Genomic DNA, 20,051 nt, shown 5'->3' with positions numbered 1-20,051 from the left:
AGCATAATATCATGTGGCATCTTCCAGTCTGTCGCTGGAAGATGCCACTACCAGCTCCACTTTTGGCTCAGCTTACAGAACAACATAAAGAAGTGCCTTCAGAAATTTTTTTGCTATAGATTACCCTACATTTTACATTTACATGATGTAATTGCCAGGAACACATTAACATATCAGTTGCTATAATTCCCATTTCTATACTGGCAGGCAGAAGCTTAGGTTTCTGTTAATGACACCTTTGATTTTGGGATCCATAGACAGAAAAATCAAACACATACCAAGCAATTTCTATGCCTTTCTTGTAAGAATGACATTGTTTTAAGTATATCTTTTTCATAATAGATTTTTGTAATTTTCATAATTTATTTTCACTTTCTTCTTCCAGCTCTTCTTTTTTCCTGACATAAATCAGAGAAGCCTATCTCTTTATTTTTCTTGGATAATCATCACCTGTGTCTTCTTTCATCCAGATTATTAAATAACTCCAGAGATCTATTTTATGTAGATATGATCAGAAATATAAAATATATATATGGAATATATACTTTGTGTCTAAGTTAGATTTGAGTCTTTTGGATCACCAACATGTTATTGTAAAACACTAATTACCTGCGGATGTTCAATTTTCCATTGTGTTTTAGATATTTCAATTTGTATGTCATTGTAACCTGTAAGTAACAAAGGCTTTTCAAGCTTCAATTTAGGTTTTATTATTCCAGACTATTAGGCAATGCCAAAAAAGCCATACATTGTTAAAGGCAATTTTATAGTCATTGTTTGGTTTCGACCAGGCGGGCTATAAAATTCATTTTGCACAAACTTGACCTTTTTGTGTTAATCTCCAGTAGGAGTTTAATACTTTGAATAACAGTAGCCTACAATGATATAAAGTAATTTAAGTAAAAAGAACAGTAATAACACTGTATGTTAATTATATTCTTTGTATAACTGATTCATAAGTCCTTAACAATATCCTAAGACTTTTAGAGGCAATTCACAAAGATGTGCAATATGTATTGATAGGTTCCCCTTACGGATTTAAAAAAACCCAAAAAGTTTATCTGCAATTCTGATTTATCACACAATTCAGTAAATATATATAAATATAGTATATATATTTAAATCAAATATATGTGAAAATATATGTGAACACTAGCCTTAGGAACCATTTAATATACATGATTTCCTTCGTGTCGCTGTAGAAGAAGCTCCTCGGCTTCTGTTGAAAGAAGTGCAGCAAGTTCAACAAGCTCATCACTGTCAAGGAGCAGATGCATTTGTGGGGCTGATAGAGATGTCCAACAATACTATGTCCCTGAGTTTAGAGCAAGGTACATGCTGCTGGATGCCATTCAGAGAGCATTAATGGCATGGCAGAACAAAGCAACTGTACGACAAATAAAGTTGCCCCTTCTTAAATAAGAATGCGTGGGTGCATTCACCAATTTGGTGCTAATCACATTAATAATAAATGATATTGCTACAATGTGTGATTCTTTAATAAGTTGGATTTTTTAACTTGCTTTTCATATTCACCCCTTCAACCTTTTTTTTATTAACAATAACCAATCAATCAATAACATGTTAACATTTGAATTTTTTTTTTAAAAAATACATCACACCACTCCTTGCCTAGGTTCTGCCTTCTCCTCACCCACTAATGCCTACTCCCAACCCACTAGTGGCGCTACCTCTCCCGCTATGTGTGGCTAGCCCTGCCGCTAAATAAAACCATACCCCGGAAGAGTTTGGACATACAGGGATGGAAATGGCATGGAATATATGGTTTAGGTTTCGTTTTGTGTTTCTGGACTAAGAATCCTTCTGGAATTTATTTTTGCCATTTTTAAATATTGTTTCTTAAAAGTAGAAAGAAGTAATAATATTGAGGGACCCAGTAGAGGCAAGGCTGGGGATTAGTCCTTGTGGAGTATGCCAATGCAAAGAAAAGCAGTCAATCACTGGCAGAAAAACACCTCCTTTGAAAGCAATGAGAACCCTTTTCACAGACATGTATACAGGGGGCTTTATTAAACCCCCTATGGATATCGTATGTGAGCCATGTCTGGAACTGGCTGGTGGTGAGTATCTGCACACAGATGAGCAAGAGTTGCGTTTGATAGGATGCATCTTCTGCAAGTCAAATAGCTATAAGGGGAAACGTGCAAATGAATAGTGAGGAGTCTGATGAATCTCTCTATGCATTTGAGTGTACAAGATGTTTCAGGATTCCCAACAAAGACTGCAAAAGTCCCACCTAACATTCTTAAATGCCCTTAGGGTGATGCCTCTCTTAATGGCCATCCATGCATTATTATTGTGTTTTTGTGAACCTGATTGGTACCATATCAGTCACCATATCAAAGACTGCATCATGCATCTTGGAGTGTTGGCTACTCCTCTGCCAAAAAAACTGAGCTTCTGCATTTGACTCTTCCATCCTTTCTGATTTCTCGAAAGTACTACAGGGCAATTTTATTTCTCTTATATAATAAAACAAGGCTGACATCAGTGCCCATTTTCAGATTTTTCTCAAGTACAAAATATCTTCTTAAAGTTTCTGCTATACTTCTTCTTTGGCAAAATAATCTGACCGAAACCGTATGTATAATACATACTTTTATATTTATAGCGTCATACTTTCTCATTTAGGAATTTTATATAGTGTAGTGTGCCTTGATCCATTATTTTTCAACCTGCCAATGTTCCATTTCTGCTGTCCTGTACTCATGAAACAATTTGTGTTGTCAATGTGTTTTTTTTATATAAAAATATTAATCTCTGGTGAAATTTCCAATTATTTCCAATTCATTTCAGGCTAATTTTCTTTGCTTGTTCTTTTTAATATTCTAAGTGCATTGCTCTCATTGATAACACCTTTTTCAATGCAGCTCTCTATAAACTCTTCTCTAGTCTCTGACACATCTTTTTAGTTCTGTTCATCTTGCTTTAATTATGTATGTTTGTGTGTGTATATGTATATATATATACATCCTAGTTTACTGATAAGAGATACGACTTAAATCAATGCATTGTGTGTTTAAAACTGAAGAGACAAAGCAGCTTCAAGATGGGATGGATTTAGAAAGTAGTAGGAGACAGGTGAGCAGATTATTAGAAAAGTTGAAAAAGGAAAAAAGTCATTCATATCAAGGAAACAAGAAATATTAATGAAGATATGAGAAAAGAAACATGAAACTACAGAAGGAAAAACAATAACAGATAAAGGATAAGAGAGAAAGGGAAGTCATATCCAGTAGACAGACATTGATGTGAAAGAATGAGAGAGAAATAATGATGGTATCTGCTATGTTGTCCATTCTAACTGCTTCTCATAGAATGCATGTGTTTGCAATGATCAAATAAATAAAACACCGATAAAAATTACAATATACATGGTACATTAATTAGCAATTTTTTGTTTGACAAATACAAATGTTAATCTTCTAGAGCTTGTTCCTTACTTAATTTTCCTGTTTATACAGAACCCATGAAGAACATACAAAGCAACAGTCTCAGCGGACTCAGCAGATGCAGCAGATGCAGCAGACTCAGCAGACTCAGCAACATCGCAGTTATGACAGAAGTTTACACTATTCAACTGAACTGGCATTTTTGCAAGAAGATGTTCGTATTGCAAGAGCCCTAGCAAGAGAACAGATTGACAAAGCATCCATACAAAGAATGGTAAGTGCATGCTGATTGTACTTAAATGAAAATATACTTTGAAATCACATGTTTTAACTATATGTTCATGCAGGTAGAAGAAAAATTGGCATTGCAGAGAAGCATCCACGAAGAATGCATAACTCGAGCTCCAGATATCTTGGTCCGGCTGAGATCCCACACTGTTTGGGAAGGAATGCCTGTGAAGCTTTTCTTTACTGTACAAGGATACCCTACTCCTTTAGTACAATGGTAAGGAAAATCTACAAGACCATATTAGACCTAAATCTGCGAATTGGTGCATGCGAGCAGGTCTTCTTGGACTTTACTTTGAAAAAATGAAATCACTCTATGATTGCTGAAACTTCTCTTACATCACAATTCTTCTGGAATAAATGCATAATATGCATCAGCTAGATATAGGATAAGGGCAGGTACTAAAGGAAAGTACTCAGAGGTTGGGCAGACTGGATGGGCCTACTGGTTCTTATCTGCCGTCACTTTCTATGTTTATATGTTTGATAAAAGATTCACAATTGTATAATTACAATTTAGTTGTTTTTTTACAAATGTAGGTGTTTTTTCTTAAGCAGACCACCAGATTCCTGAACCACAATGTAGGACAGTTTTAAGCTATGTACAAATTGAAAACCCAAACAATCCACCTAGGCCATAAACACATTACAAACACGTAGAGGAGACTTACACACTGACATAGAAAGCTATAAACTGTATGTCTAATGAGGACATAGAATCAATGCTTAAGGGTTGCTTTGCTTTAATAATTTATGAATATTTTATAGGCTTTTCTTAATAGTCAGGATTACTGGCAGCAATTCTGAAAAAGTCCAGTGCACAACCATATATACATATAAAAGCTCTGACTCTGACAGTTGGCAGGGACTTGACATAGCTGAATTTATTTTTTTCATGTAGGGAGTTACTGAGAGTGACTGGTAATCCACCTAAGAATGCAGATACTTGTTCTCTGTGCCCACTGGGATATATTGACCTCGAGTATAAAATTAAGAAGCAAACATAGAACATTTTCAGATCATGCGCCTCTTTACCAAAAACATATATTTTTTTTAAGCTGTGACTTTCAATAAACAGCTAGAAAAAACCAATTGAATTTTAATTTTCCAAATTAATTTCCCGCTTAATTTGTTTTTCACAAATTTGACTATATAAAAACACTGCATGGTCCATAAGCCCCATAGTAGCACAGTCAAAAACATTACAATTCCATTCTGAAGAGCACTACAAGGAAATGCCTCCTACAACACGCTAGCCATTAACTATAATTAAATTGTTGGTTGCATTTGAAATACATGAGCTGTTTATTGGTTTCTATGAAATGTCAATGCTCCTTGACATTATTTAGAACTAATACGATTGTTTATGACAAAATTGTGTTTGCCGATGTAAAGAATGCCCTCCTTCTTATTGTGATTAGGTATAAGAATGAATCTTTGATTACCCAAGCAAGTGAACCAGGAAAATACAGGATTGAAAGCAAGTATGGCGTGAATAGTCTGGAAATATACAGGTGAATACCTGCGCTGATTTGTAAAACAAAACTGCAGCATTATTTTGTTTCCGTTAATGATGTCAAATTATAATAGCACACAGGCTTGCTGATTTAACCCTCATTGCACAGATTCTTTTTCACAAGTCCATGAGTCTGCAGGTGGCGTGAGGTACAACATTTCAACACACAGATTTTACTGTCCATTATGAAAGACCAACCCCAGTGAGCTTCTTCCAAGAGAAGGAGAGTTGGCCCGGCATAATTTATTCTTAATATAAGTTGCATTTTTAAAAGGCATCATGCATTTCTAACTATACATTTTTCATTCTTACTCTTCTAACAAGCAAAGTTAACTGGAAATAACCTCTCACAATGAAAGGATAACATCACTAAGTCAAACTATACAGCTCACCTAGATTTACCTACAAATTTCTGACTTCATAAATAAAACGCCTTAGAGAGCTAGAGAATGCATTGAAATTTGGAGCACAGCATTAATGTATAAGGAAAGAAGATTGTCAAAGGCTGACGCCCAGACGCTGACGCCTCCACCTAGAAGAATAATAGACTTACTATGTATATTTAGGCAAATACATTGCAGGAACGTTTGGACCATGCCATTGTGCCCAACTGGCAATAAAGTAGCGGGCAAATCGTCTATAACTAAAACTTAAATGACTGAAACACTTGTAATAATCAGAAAACCACCCTGATTGGTAGAGGACAGTGCTCACAAGAGCCATTGTACTAACTTTTTAAACTTAAATTTTATGAATTGTATAAATGTTAAAAGAGCAACATGTATGACTTATTTGAAGGCCTTATACTTGATATGTATCTATCTTTATTTATTGAAATGCATTAACAATAAATTCAAATGTATTTCAGCTGAGTGAGAAATAATGGCTCTAAATGGTTTCCAGGGAACCATCCTCTCCTTGGATCTGCAAAACGAGCTAACGACTAATATTAACGTCTGGCCGAACTAATCATACGGTTGCATAAAGTACATTTGTTTGATTTGTTGAAATTCTTACTACAAAATGCATGAAATTATATTCTCAGCTGTTCATACCAAATTGCTGAGCTGTATGATATCTGATCTATGGATACTTAAAACGGCTTGGAATTTCTTGGCTGTCATCTTGACTGTACTGTAATGTTAGAGAACTTTTCCTGGTGACATTTGTCTAGCTGAACATAGCAAGTGTTCTTTGGTTGGAATGGAAAATGCTTAAAGTGCCTAATTGAGAACATCACTTTTAACTATATACTTTTAACAGATTTTACTAGCATCAATCAGTCTTATCCACTTATATTATTTCATTATAGTACTTCATTTGTAATAACTCAATCCACTAGTAAAAAGTAAACATACAAAATAGAATTTCACAGCAGAGAAGAACCATTCAGCCCATCTAATCTGCTCATTTTTCCTGCTGTAAAGACTGAAACCTTAATCAGTCCATAGTCCATAAGCCTATCCTATGCATGTTTAAATTTATACTTGCTTGTGGTCACTTCCCTTCACAACCAACAGGGCATTTTTATCACATAGTCTTTTTCTTGCTCCAAAATATAGCACACATAAAACATAACAATCCACACTTTTTTTTCATATTAACCCCTTAAGGACAATGGGCGGTCCCTAAACCCATTGAAAACAATGCATTTTGTGCCCGTACATGTACGGGCTTTGTCATTAAGGGGTTAAAATATTATGCTGCCTGGAACCATAAAGTAATTTAGACTATTTGATAGCACAGCAATCACAGTGCATAAAATATTTTGGGTAAAGGCATATGAATGTGTTAGTCACTCACTGAAGATATACCACTGTACTTATTTTTTTTTTAAACAATCTATCATTCACTCAGCATATGAAGACTATGCAGTCACCCTTTTACCTCTTGTCCACTTTAAATTTTATAGTTCTACTAATGTATATCATTCAGCTACTTTTTATTTATTTTTATTTTTTACAAAACTTGCAGTCACTTTGTGTTTTTATAAAGTATAGGTAACACGTTGTTATTTTTTAATTCAGAAATATTGCAGGTGAAGAACTAACTTACATCACAGAATACTTGCGCTTTAATGTTAATGTTTAACAGTGCTTCATGTTAGATGAGCTATAAATCTTTTTCTTTTTATGACTGCCACCATGTGGAGAGTTTTAGAAAATGCAATTGTAGTTCATAAAACAATCTAATTGGGACATAGGAGTCAACCTAATAAAACCGTAAATGAGGTGTCTATATTTATTTGGATACTTATGGTTTATCAGTAAAGAAAAGTAATCCATTACGTTTGAGTGTAGAATAGGGAGCATATTTTTCATAGCCACTAAAGGGTTAATTTATATTTAATGCATTGCTTTTATTCAAACCCTTCCTATAAGATAAGATATGTTTTAACTGGGTTACAACTGACCGTATTTCAGTATTGTGGTTTAAATGCCGTACAATAACGATCTTTGTTCTATTTCCTTTTAGAACCAATTTTAACGACACTGCTACTTATACAGCTGTAGCAACAAATATTCACGGACAGTCTTCCACCAATGCAGCTGTTATCGTAAAACGTGAGTACCCAGTAACATATTGTTTTATGGGTTTTAAGGAAAAAAGGGTATAAGCATGCTAATACGGGGAAGACCTAGTACCTGGGAGCTTGCATACATTTTTTTGGTAATATCGTCTTTATTGGTTTTGAGTATACAAATGAAATATTGTGGGTACAGAAGGAAAAAAGGGGAACATAATGCAATTCAACATGCAAGAACATAGTTTCCTCCAATCTCTACAGTGCTGTGACTACAGAAGTAGTAGCAATTTTAACAATTTTAAGATTCAAAAGACGGAGCAACATCCTCCAATTCTGCTCTATAAAAAATCTGCACCGTAAGTGCTTACATGCCTTCAGAAAAAATAAATAAAAATTAAAAAATGGAAGGGTAAAGGGAAACCTCTGCGCTAATTGCCATGTGTCTATTGATCTGTCAGTAAGCTAACCCAAAATAGGTCTCGCACCAATCGGTTACCTCATCCTCACTCATCACTCTATGGATCCCATAGGGTTAGGAACTTATTTTACTGATTCTGGGCATTATGAAATGCCCTTTCAGCCTGACATATGTGGCCCATCAGTTCTAAGACCTCTTGCACCTAAGGTTGGTGTGAATTCTTCCAATTTTAGCCACCACCATTTCTGTCGATTTCTGTGCTGGTGTGGGACATGTTTAGGAGAGCCAATTTCTGACACTCCGGCACTTGGGTATCCAAGGATGTTTGTATACATTTAATCCTGGTTAACCTTTTAAACATAGAAAATTACTGTATTAAATAATCTTCTTTTCTATAATATAATATAAAATGATTTTGGATTACCTATAGTTACCTATAATTGGTCAAATCTTAGGAGCAAGAAAGCCAAAAGGCTCCTTTATTGTTACATCTGGGTTCTAATGTTTTGCAGCAATATACAGTACTTCTGTATCATCTATTTCTTACTTTAACAAACTCACTACTATTTGAACCGAACATGCACTAATTATCTAATGTATCGTTTTAAAGGCTTTAGAGGTGATGAAGATCCACTACGCTCTGTTTCAATACCAGTCAGTCGTAAGTAAACCTGGAAAACCATTGAATGCTATTTCCTGTGTATACTTAATGTCATTTCATTTTCAGGTTAGCTGGTAAACTCCTAAGCAAATATACTAGTACCAAGCTTTGTTTTTCTTTACAAAATACATGAAAGTAATACCCAGTGAAAGTGTGTATTCATGCACTTAACTGTTAATAGCCACAAATGAAAAGGGGCAATGGGTGGGAAGCGGGCAAAGCATGGCTTAACTAAAGGCATACTTGCCAACCTTTGCTCCATGTGTCCGGGGACAAAAAGGTTGTGGACTCTAAAGTAGGTGGTATTACCGGTGGTGCGTGATCCTGCAACATTGGACTCCAGGCTACCTAGTACAGATACTGGGTATTTGAAACTCATTTACCATTGTTTAGGCTGTTGGCTGTTCAGGACTGTTGGCAACTATGGCTAAAGGCCCCCACCAGAGATTAAAATTCTGCCCAGGAGGCCTGTCAATCAGCTGCCATACATAGAGCCTCCAGAAGACATCCAATGAGTTCCTAGTCATGAGAAGAAACAACATTACTCCAGTCTAACTAGGCCTATACACACAGCCCAAACTAATAAGAGTCACAAACCAGATGAACTGAGCACAAAAAGATCTAGCAATCAATGACTTTAGGACATCCCAGATATATGTAAAGCAGAAATTACTGTATATGTCACATTTTTGATTATTATTATTATAGAATTTAATTTTGTTAGATGTCGCCAATAATATGATATGTAAACACACATACTGTAGTACCTTTTCAGATATGTATTCATTTTTCAATAGTATCAATCCAAAACAAAAATATTTGTTGAAAAAATTGAAATCATTTATTTCCTGTAGACACATTGTAAGTATAAAAGAAAAAAATTGAATATTGAACTTTGAGCTCAATACATCAATGTCATATTATTCTAAATTTCGTATTTTCATGTGTGCACATTTATATGCGGCTGTTATATAGCTACTTGAGGAGTATGCAATTTCCATAAAATATAAAAAAATATATTAATCAATAAATGCTGTATAAGACTATGGTATAATTTTAGCATATGAGGATCCATCACTGTCTATCACATGAATTTCAAATCCATGCATGCAACATTTTGTAGTTAATTTTATTTTAGTCATTGAGTAATAAACGTCCATATCATATGAACCAAATTGGCATTTTAATAGCGCTATAGTTTAACATGAAACACAATACGGTGGCAAAAACTGCTAAAACACATACAGTACGCCAGACTATTTCTGTGAAAAAGGCATCTCACAGGCTAATTCATCACGGAACCATTCGTGATAGTATTACTTACCAGCAGGAAACATATATCTTCTCAGTTTTATTCATGTCTAGAAGAACACTGATGGATTTATGGAAGGCGTTCTCATTTTTTTCCTCTAAGTGAAATGATGAATAGAGCAAATTTAAAACATGCATGAAAAGTCAATCCATGAGAAGAGATTGATTTGTAGACAAAATTAATAAGACATTGATGAAAAACACCTCTTGTACTAAATTTGCTATAGTTCTGTAAGCAGCGTTTGACAATTTGTAATGATACACAACTGTTAAACACATTTAGCCGCACCATACAGCAGATGTTACGTGTCATTTTGGATAATGTTGAAAATCAATGTGATCTCATGCTACTGAAAACGTAGTAGTCCTTCCAGCTGTAAGTTCTCTCTTTGTTGTACCTAAGTAAAGAAGGTATTACCTTATCGTTTTAATTACTTTGCTTTTACTTAGATACCCAAAAGATTCTAATCTATTTTGCAGATATCGTGTTTCAACAAAAAGGTCTTTGTTGAAGCTATAACCATAGTTTATTTTGACCCCTGTTTCTCCCTTCTGACCTCATGTATTCCAATTCCACAAGCATGCGCCTCTGTTTTTTTCTGCTCCCTGACACACTACTTCCATATGCATAAGGGAAGAGGAACATAGAGTTATGTACCCAAGCTCTTGCTTCCTTGCTGGACATACCATTTTGTGATGGTTTTCTGACCCCCCCCCCAACCTGTATAAATCACTGTGGCCCAGCTGGGTGTCCATGATCCCCTTGTGAGGTCACCCAATCCAAAAATAAGGAAAATGTTCTTTGATTTATTTGAAAATGCCACAATCCAAATGGGTGTGGATTTATGAAGACCAATAATCAGAGAGGTACAAAGTAGCAGACAACCAGCACAAGGAACAAGTCAAGAAAAACACATAGGCAAGCAACCATTATACTGTAACTCAGAGGCAGACACGAGAGGTTTCAGGCAATTACCTTTCGGCTTGGTACTAGCACGATAAGTAAAAAAGATAGAACATAACAGACATATGAATGCAAACACAAAGGGCCAACTCTAGGACTTGACTCAAGGCTAGATGATTAAAGGTTTTGTTCCAGCTAATGATCATTGGAGTTTTGAGTAATTTTTAATAATTCTATGTAAATTGATATATATTTAACATGTTACAATTAAATATTAATAAACTTTTTTTTCTACTACAGTACCTTTGTCAGCTGCACTTTCTTTCGCCCATATTGACGTCCAGTTCTTGGAAAAGTTTGGTGTGACATTTGGGGTTGAAGGTCAAACAATCACCTTATCTTGTTCTGTGCTTTTAACTCCTGATATCAGTAGACTACAGCCACGGCCAGAATGGTATAGAGATGGTAAGTGCAATCTAATACTAGTATAAGTGTATAGGAGAACTACAAGCAGCCAATGGAAATCTGGTGTTAGAAAAATATTGGCGGTAGAGTTAAATATTGGCATTAATTACATGTTTCAAGTTATGTTCAAGTTTTATCATAGCTAAACCCCAAAGGAATTATGAGCACCTCCACAAGACAGAACACTGAGCATCCCTGAGCTGTCAGAGACCCCATGACTGCGTAGGCTTATAACATCCATACAGATATCCTTAGAATAACTTTACTCTTCCCCAATAAGACACCTTGTGGGCAAAGGCTTGGTTACAGCTTTATTGACCAAATATTCACTGCCAGACCAGCTTGAGGACATTAACCACCTGCCAGCTGATGGCTGATTTAGCACATCATGCAGTTACACCCAACGAATACACCAAGAGCTTCACACCAGTTTTGCTCATCAGCCCACACTGGCCTGGTCTCTCCCAATATCCGCAGTTGCAGGTACCATATAGTCCTCTTAGGCACTGGCAATGTGACAACAATCTGCAGCTGTGAATATTAATGCATATTAATGACTAGAGAAATTGAGGAATAAGCCACTGCCAGGTGACGTCCTCTAGCATGTCAGGTAGGTACATCCATCATATTCACCAAAAGCTTCAAACCAGTTGTATTGGCCACCACTCGCTTGGACTTTCCCAATTTCCGCTGTTGCGGAATTACCAATATTAGTCTTCCTAGAAATCCATTACTAAAGTTTCAGATCTTCTCCCTGCCTGATCCTGGTTAAAACGTAACTAAGAAAGTGCCACCTCTGTTTATATATAGTACCTGCTTGATCAGGGGAGGGCTGGCAGCCTAAGGCCTGGGGGGGAAGTCTAGTCAACTGGCCCATTGCACCATCAAAGCGGCTGCGAGCGACATTGAAAGTGGCCGTCGTGCGGCAGTCACTCCACCAGCGCCTAATGAAATTAAAGTGGCCGGCGTGCACACACCGCATGCCTCAGCTCTTCATCACACCCCTTTTAAGAAGTGGGAAGAGGAGCTGAGGAATGGCCGTTGGGTCTGACAGCTGCATGATGCAGGGGCGTACCTAGAGTATTTGGCACCTGTGGCAGACCCTGTATGTGGCACCCCCCCCACACACACACTTTAAAACTGCATAGTTTCTATGGTTAGGCAAACATTGACAGGGGTACAGGATAACTGTTATCATTATATACTTAGGGATTACGCAGCACCACCGTCAATGTGTGCCTATACATTGAGCCAGACACTGACAACCCCTATCACTATATACTAAGCCAAACATTGATGTGGTGTAGGCTTACCACTTTAGTGACTGGCATAGTATATAGTAGGGATGCACTGAAATGAAAATTCTGGACTGAAACTAAAAATTCAGCATTCACTTGGCCAAAACTGAAAAAAAAAAACAAAAAAACAACAACTTTAAAATACTTAGTAAAAGTAACACCAAAATTAGACAAAAAAATCAACAACAATATTAACATTATATATATATATATATATATATATATATACACATGTATATAACAACAATCACAATCCTATCATGCCCAGGTTCTAGCATGTGCTGGCTGACTTAGCATGATAGGAGTGTGATTGCTGTTATATATATATTAATACTGTCATTGAATTATTCTGTCCAATAAAAGTGTTAACACACCGAAGTTGGACCAAAAAATAAGTTATAACAGCAATCACACTCCTATCATGCCTAGGCAGCCACTACATGCTGGAATCTGGGCATGAAAGGAATGTGATTACGGACTCCCTATGCCAAGCTATCCCCCAACACTTACACATCCATGCTATCTGAAACCCTCATTCACAAACATTCAGCATAGCACCCATCACTCTCACACACTTACATTCAGCATAACACCCATCACTCTCACACACTTACATTAGGCATAACACCCATCTCTCACACACTTACATTCAGCATAACACCCATCACTCTCACACACTTACATTCAACATAACACCCATCACTCTCACACACTTACATTCAGCAGAACACCCATCACTCTCACACACTTACATTCAGCATAACACCCATCACTCTCACACACTTACATTAGGCATAACACCGATCACTCTCACACACTTACATTCAGCATAACACCCATCACTCTCACACACTTACATTCAGCATAACACCCATCACTCTCACACACTTACATTCAGCATAACACCCATCACTCTCACACACTTACATTAGGCATAACACCCATCACTCTAACACACTTACATTCAGCATAACACCCATCACTCTCACACACTTACATTCAGCATAACACCCATCACTCTCACACACTTACATTCAGCATAACACCCATCACTCTCACACACTTACATTCAGCATAACACCCATCACTCTAACACACTTACATTCGGCATAACACCCATCACTCTCACACACTTACATTCGGCATAACACCCATCACTCTCACACACTTACATTCAGCATAACACCCATCACTCTCACACACTTACTAATCCACTCTCTCCTACCTTTTCTTCTTTCACTCTCACTTTTCCTCCTCTTCTTCTTCTTCTTCTTCCTGTCCTGTGCACCGAGCGCGGAAGATGGTGGGCGTGGCTTCAGTGTTGTGCGCCGGGATTTGACATCAAGTCCCGGCGCACAGCCACAGTTGCCGCGTGCATCGTTTCTGAAGGCGTTTCGGCACGGTGGCACCCCTCAGATGAGCGGCAGCCGGGGCGGACTGCCCCCCCCGCCAGGTACGCATGACGGCCGCATTCAATCCTGCTCGCGGCCGCTTAGTTTTTAACTTTGCGGCCACAGCCGCATTGAATGCTCGTCTGCCGGTCGTCCATCCGGCCCACCGGCCCGGATTTAGGGCGGCCTGGGGGGCAATTGCCCCCCTGCCCCCCGGCCCAGCCCGCCCCTGTGCTTGATACAAAGTTGTAAACATGACCAACGAATGAGAGGTACAAAAAGCATTCCTGCATAGACCAGCAGTCATACTCTCCTTCCCCGTTGGTTCAGGGGGGCATTCATTTTAATATGTATTAAACTTTTCATCGTGCCAATTCGCTCTGTACCTGCTTAGATGATACACAGATGCAATAGTTTTTCCAAATTGTTCAGGTTAATTAAGAATCAGCCTGGTTTTATCGTTGGGGCTCACAAAGATGCTGTTGAAATGAAGCATCATAGGGAACAAGTCGGATATACTGTACTTGCTACTATTGTGGCTTCCACATCATAGTACATGTCCATGCAGTAGACATAATTTTGCCTCCTATACCCAAATTGTTTTTCTTTAGCCATAACAATATATAAATGCATCAGGATTTCAACTGAGATACATATTATACAGAAAAGGCATATAACTATTGAGAAACATTTACATGGGAAATGACAAATGCTGATTATTTTGAGACAATGTTCTACTGTTTTTGTCATTTTACTCATTATCTTAACAAAGTTCCTGTTTCAACAAATAATGACTCTAATGATTTACATTTCAGACGTATTACTCAAAGATTCCAAGTGGAACCAGTTGCATTTTGGAGAGGGGCGCACCACCCTGACACTTAAACATTTGAATAAGGATGATGAAGGGCTGTACACTGTAAGAATAATCACAAGGGGTGGTGTCAATCAGCACAGCGGATTCCTCTTCGTGGCCGGTATTTTTTTCCATTCTAATATTGGAGTGTCTTATTTCAAATATAATCATTTAGATATGTGGGTAAATCTCCAAAAATATTTTTGTTGTTATTTTGCTAGTAGTAGAACACCTAGTAATGTAATTACTTTCAGTCTATTGTTCATCTTGTGTTTATTAACATGCTTTGTAATATGTTTGTAGAATACAGACTCATGTCTAGATGGTATCAAATTTAATTTCCTGAAAAGCAGATAATCTTGTAACAGTAATTCTAGCGAAATCCCTTGATTTAACACCGTGCACAATTCCCAACTGTAGCTCTCTACACAACAGTTTCTCAAGTAGAAGGTCAGCTTTGCTGTGAATAATGAAGGACAATAAATCTGTTAATGAAGACATTGTCCGGGAAGACAACAGTGACAGAATGTTTCCTAATTTAAGATATTGACTAGTGCAGATTAACAAGCAAATTAAATATGAAAGGTTTTCTAATAAGCCCACATGACTACTTAGATAAAACATAAACAATAGAGTTAAAATATGTATTAGAAGAGTTATTCTTTTAGTAAAGTCCAGTTGTTGCACATAGAAACCAGACACTTTTCAAATCTGTCACAAGTTTATGTACATAAAGTCCATGACAGCATATTTTACATTATACATAACCTGATGTATTTACGCTTTCCCTTCTAGAAGTAACATGATGTATAGCAAAATATATAATAAGTTGTTGATTTTATAATTACAATACAATTACAATAGGGATAGAAACTTTAACTTTTTTCTTGCAGGATTATATGTGGCCCTAATAAGGGACTTTTGTACTCCACCTCTGTTGAAGTTAATTAGGATTTTTGGTAACGCTCTACCATGTTAAAAATAAAACACTGATGATACACTGAAGAAGCATAGGAAGATAAAATTACTCCAACATGCATTCCTAGCACTTAAAATATATTCACAGTTTATTTTATGACACCAAAACATCTCTGGAGGTGAATGGGACAAAAGTCCAAAATTAAATTTATTTCTTAGTTTTGGAAGAATATTTATGATTACTGCATAGCATAGTTGAAGATATGTTGGTCAGAGGGCACATCGCCATAGCTATGTATGATTATTCCTTTCTTTTTGCATACTATGACTAATTAGGTATTTATAGCTAGGTTAACTATTTCAGGAATAGATTGTTAATGAAGAATCAGGTAATCAGTTCAAGCTAAAAAAAGGTAACAGAGAAACACATTTGAACATATCAATTTAAAACCTACTAAAAAAGACCTCTTTTTGATTCTTGTTAAGATGCTGCAGCCTTGGTAGCTGGGGCCCCAGGTGCACCAATGGAGGTTGAATGCCATGATGCTAACAAAGATTATGTGATAGTTACATGGAAACCACCAAATACAGCAAGCGAAGCTCCAGTTATTGGCTACTTTGTGGATAAGTATGTACAAGTTTTATTTATTTTTTGCGGTCAGATGTAGATTTGGCTGTTTAGTCCTAAATCATTAATTGACACACAATAAAGCCAGGTTCAAGCCTTTGTGCTGTTTATATTTGCCCTTTCCCATTTTACCTTTCATTTTAGAATCTGGACAGTCTTAATAATAATAATAATGTCTGACAATTGTCATTCAGATATAAAAAGCTATTTATGATCATATTTGCTTAACTTCCTAAAGCATAGATCATACTTTTACATGTTGACATAGCACAGCACAATGTAAGTTAAGTATAAGTGATTCTGGTGCAAGCTTAGAAAAAATGTCTTATTCCTAAAAAAAAGTATTGGTCCAATAGGCTGAAACATTCCATTGGTAGCTTTCTATATACATCACCTAGAATGGATCTTTCACTAGACATTAAAAAACTATTACATTACATAATACATTACATTTATTTATATAGCGCTAGCAGGTTCCGTAGCGCTGTTACAATCAGTGGAATAATTTAAAGTCACACACAATAACAAACTGGTACAAAGGGAGAAGGCCCTGCTCTTGCAAGCTTACAATCTAGTCAGTAGTGGAAAGCGAAATGAAACAGCAGAAAAGGACTACGTGGGTTGGAATGAATTGATTGTGTTTAGATGATCTGTTGAGGTTGTTGATCAGTTGGATGGCTTGATTAGGATGATGGCTGAGAGTGTTAGGAAGAAAGGTTGTACGCTTCTCTAAAAAGGTGGGCTTTCAGAGAGCTTTTCAAAGTTGCATATGAGGGAGAAAGTGTGGTGGAACGGCCAAAGGAATTCCACAGAGAAGAGAGACCCAAGTCATTATAAGAAGGAAGAGTACAATTAGGGGTGTATTTGGAGTCTGGTAATAAATAATAAAAATGTCTACACAACTATAGTATCTGCCTTTTAATGTACATTAGCAGCCAGAAGGCACAACTGTACATCACTCCACAACACGTTCCCCCCCTAGAGAATATTTGCTCTGTCTGCTTTGCTATACAAATGCTGTATAATACGGTGAATTTCCATTCTCAGAGTCAAATTAGCAGTTTGACTAAACCACCTTTTATGCAGGACTAATCAGGCCTATGAAATTATGTTGTGCCATGTAAATAAAATGCGTGGTAGACGTGAACTTTGTGTAATTGTTTTTTTTTAAAAGAAATACAGTACTAATACTAACCATTCACTAAATAAATATAATGTTATCCTTGTAGGTGTGAGGTAGGCACTGAGAACTGGATTCAATGCAATGACGCTCCTGTGAAGATCTGCAAATATCCCGTGACTGGTCTCTTCGAAGGTCGATCATATCTTTTCCGTGTTAGAGCGGTTAATAAAGCCGGTGTAAGCAGACCATCTAGAGAGTCCTTGGCAGTGGCTGCTCTGGATCCAGCTGATTTGACTCGCTTACAAAGTAGGTGCCTAATAGAGAACATACAGAAACTGACTTTAATGTCTACACATAGACTGTTGGTTGTATCTGTTTTTTTAACCAGTTTCAAACATTATTACATGTATTATATGATAGCAACTTTGTAAAATGAACATAAATGCAATAACTAACTCATCATCAAAACCCCAAAAATCTTTTACACCAAATATTTTTATTATTCCTTACTATAGATCAAACATTTAACCCACATGAATATTTTATGACCTATAAAACTGACAGCAGTTCATGTTAACTTGTTACTTTCCTAGATTAGTGAAATATCAGCCACTATTAATTGATCAAAAGCCACAATCAGTAGTTTCTCTAAGCAGTGGGCATTAAGTGAAGCTTGATGATACAAATTACTGTCAACTAACTAATGTCTAATTGCAAAAACAAAAATGCATCTGAAACATAACCTTTGAATGGTCCATTCCAAGAGTCTTCATGTTATCACAGGTAAGAGTTAGGAACAATGAAGAAATTTGGCTTAAGGTCAGATGATATATCAGGTTTTACTGGGTGACCTCTTTATCATCATGCTCTTAATGCTCTAACTTTTAGTCCGAGAGCTTGGCTCAGTAGACTATGCAGTGAGCATTGTGTACAATTAGACCAACAACTGGGAGAGATATCACCACCGGTCTCATATCATGTCAACTGAATGAAACAGATTTGAGGTATGAGAAATAAGAAGAAACAGAAACAGTCTTACATTCACTGCTCTGGAAATAACTTTTTCAGGTAACCGTAGAATTCAAAATCAACATAAAATAATATAAGCCAAGACTGTAAACAACATTGCAGCAAAGAACACTATGCACATTATGAAGTTAGAGCACACATTAATATTACATTGTAATACAAACAAGTAAAAAAGTAAAATTTCACTAAGAAACAACAGAAACATTACAATGAAAAAAAGAAACAATAACATTAGAAATGGAAAACTGAGACACTGTAACATAAATTGCCTATATACACATCCATCTTCTGAATAATTGATTAACTAGTAATAACGTATTCTGCCCTTATCATTTTATTTATACAATAGTCACACACTGAATATCCTGTATGATCCAAACCTTGTATTCAATAGAATGTTTTAGTTGTACTTTCTATGCCAAGAAGAAGCAAAATGTGCATACAATTCTCATAAACTTTAACTTAAAAGCAGATGTCAAGCTGTGTGCCACTAGGAGAGAGCATAAAGCAAGCTTGTTAAGCCATCATAGCCATAAATCATAGGGTTATGTGTCAGTGCAAGCAGATTGATTTTTATTTTATTTTTTTGTTGTAAAATGTTAAATTAAAATACACATTTTAAACACATATAGTTCATGGTGTCACTATATCAGTATCCATTATTTGTAAGTTTATGGAATTTGGAAAAGTTGAAGGATTTCAGCATGCTAACCAACAATTCAAATATTGTTATGTTTTGAAAGAACAATGTTTTTTTTTAATGTTAGTGGTTTTTATTCCCAACTGCAGGGTCGGATGTAGACCAAACAGTACCCTAGGCAAGAATACCCTGCCCCATCATCTTTTACTTTGGGATTTATCCAATTCTGAATATTCTGGCTGTGCCCTATTTATAATGAAATTGCTCCACCATCCTCCTTAGTGGCCCAGCTTTCTCTGCTTTAATAGGTTATTCAAAAATGAGAGACACTGATATGCAAAGCCAGATTAAGGAGCCTTGGGCCCTGGGGGGAATTTTACAGGAAGGGCTCCTTCTCTGGATTTCCTGACTATAGCTATCTTTTTTTGTTTAGTTTTTTTTCCCTTTTTTCTCTGATTTCTGTCGTTTCTACTCTTTTTTTTCATTCTTCTCTCTTCTTTGCTCTATCTTTGGCAATTTTTTTTCCATCTCCCCTAATGACATCTTTTCCTCACTGTTTGCTATTTTCTTTCCTTTTTTATTATTATGTAATAATAATAATAATAATTATAATAATAATAAAATGCTACTTACATATATTCATTTGGTTTGAACAAGGCAAAATA

At 36.4% G+C, this 20,051-nt stretch overlaps 1 protein-coding gene across 2 annotated transcripts in view; it reads left to right on the top strand.

The window, feature by feature from the left end:
* MYOM2 (myomesin 2) overlaps positions 1-20,051 on the top strand; it is a 69,767-nt gene that overhangs the window by 12,324 nt on the left and 37,392 nt on the right. The window contains exons 3-12 of one of the 2 annotated variants that reach the window (XM_053461297.1): positions 1,203-1,331; positions 3,486-3,687; positions 3,761-3,918; positions 5,123-5,215; positions 7,693-7,781; positions 8,773-8,823; positions 11,339-11,503; positions 15,008-15,169; positions 16,453-16,594; positions 17,824-18,023. In XM_053461297.1, coding sequence (XP_053317272.1) covers positions 1,203-1,331; positions 3,486-3,687; positions 3,761-3,918; positions 5,123-5,215; positions 7,693-7,781; positions 8,773-8,823; positions 11,339-11,503; positions 15,008-15,169; positions 16,453-16,594; positions 17,824-18,023 — 1,391 coding nt within the window. The remainder of the gene's footprint in view (positions 1-1,202; positions 1,332-3,485; positions 3,688-3,760; positions 3,919-5,122; positions 5,216-7,692; positions 7,782-8,772; positions 8,824-11,338; positions 11,504-15,007; positions 15,170-16,452; positions 16,595-17,823; positions 18,024-20,051) is intronic. The other variant, XM_053461296.1, reaches the window with a different exon arrangement.

Source organism: Spea bombifrons, chromosome 3, assembly GCF_027358695.1.
Source record: "Spea bombifrons isolate aSpeBom1 chromosome 3, aSpeBom1.2.pri, whole genome shotgun sequence".
NCBI lineage: Eukaryota > Metazoa > Chordata > Amphibia > Anura > Pelobatidae > Spea > Spea bombifrons.
Note: the sequence above shows the minus strand (reverse complement) of the source record. Positions and strands in the feature narration are given on the sequence as shown.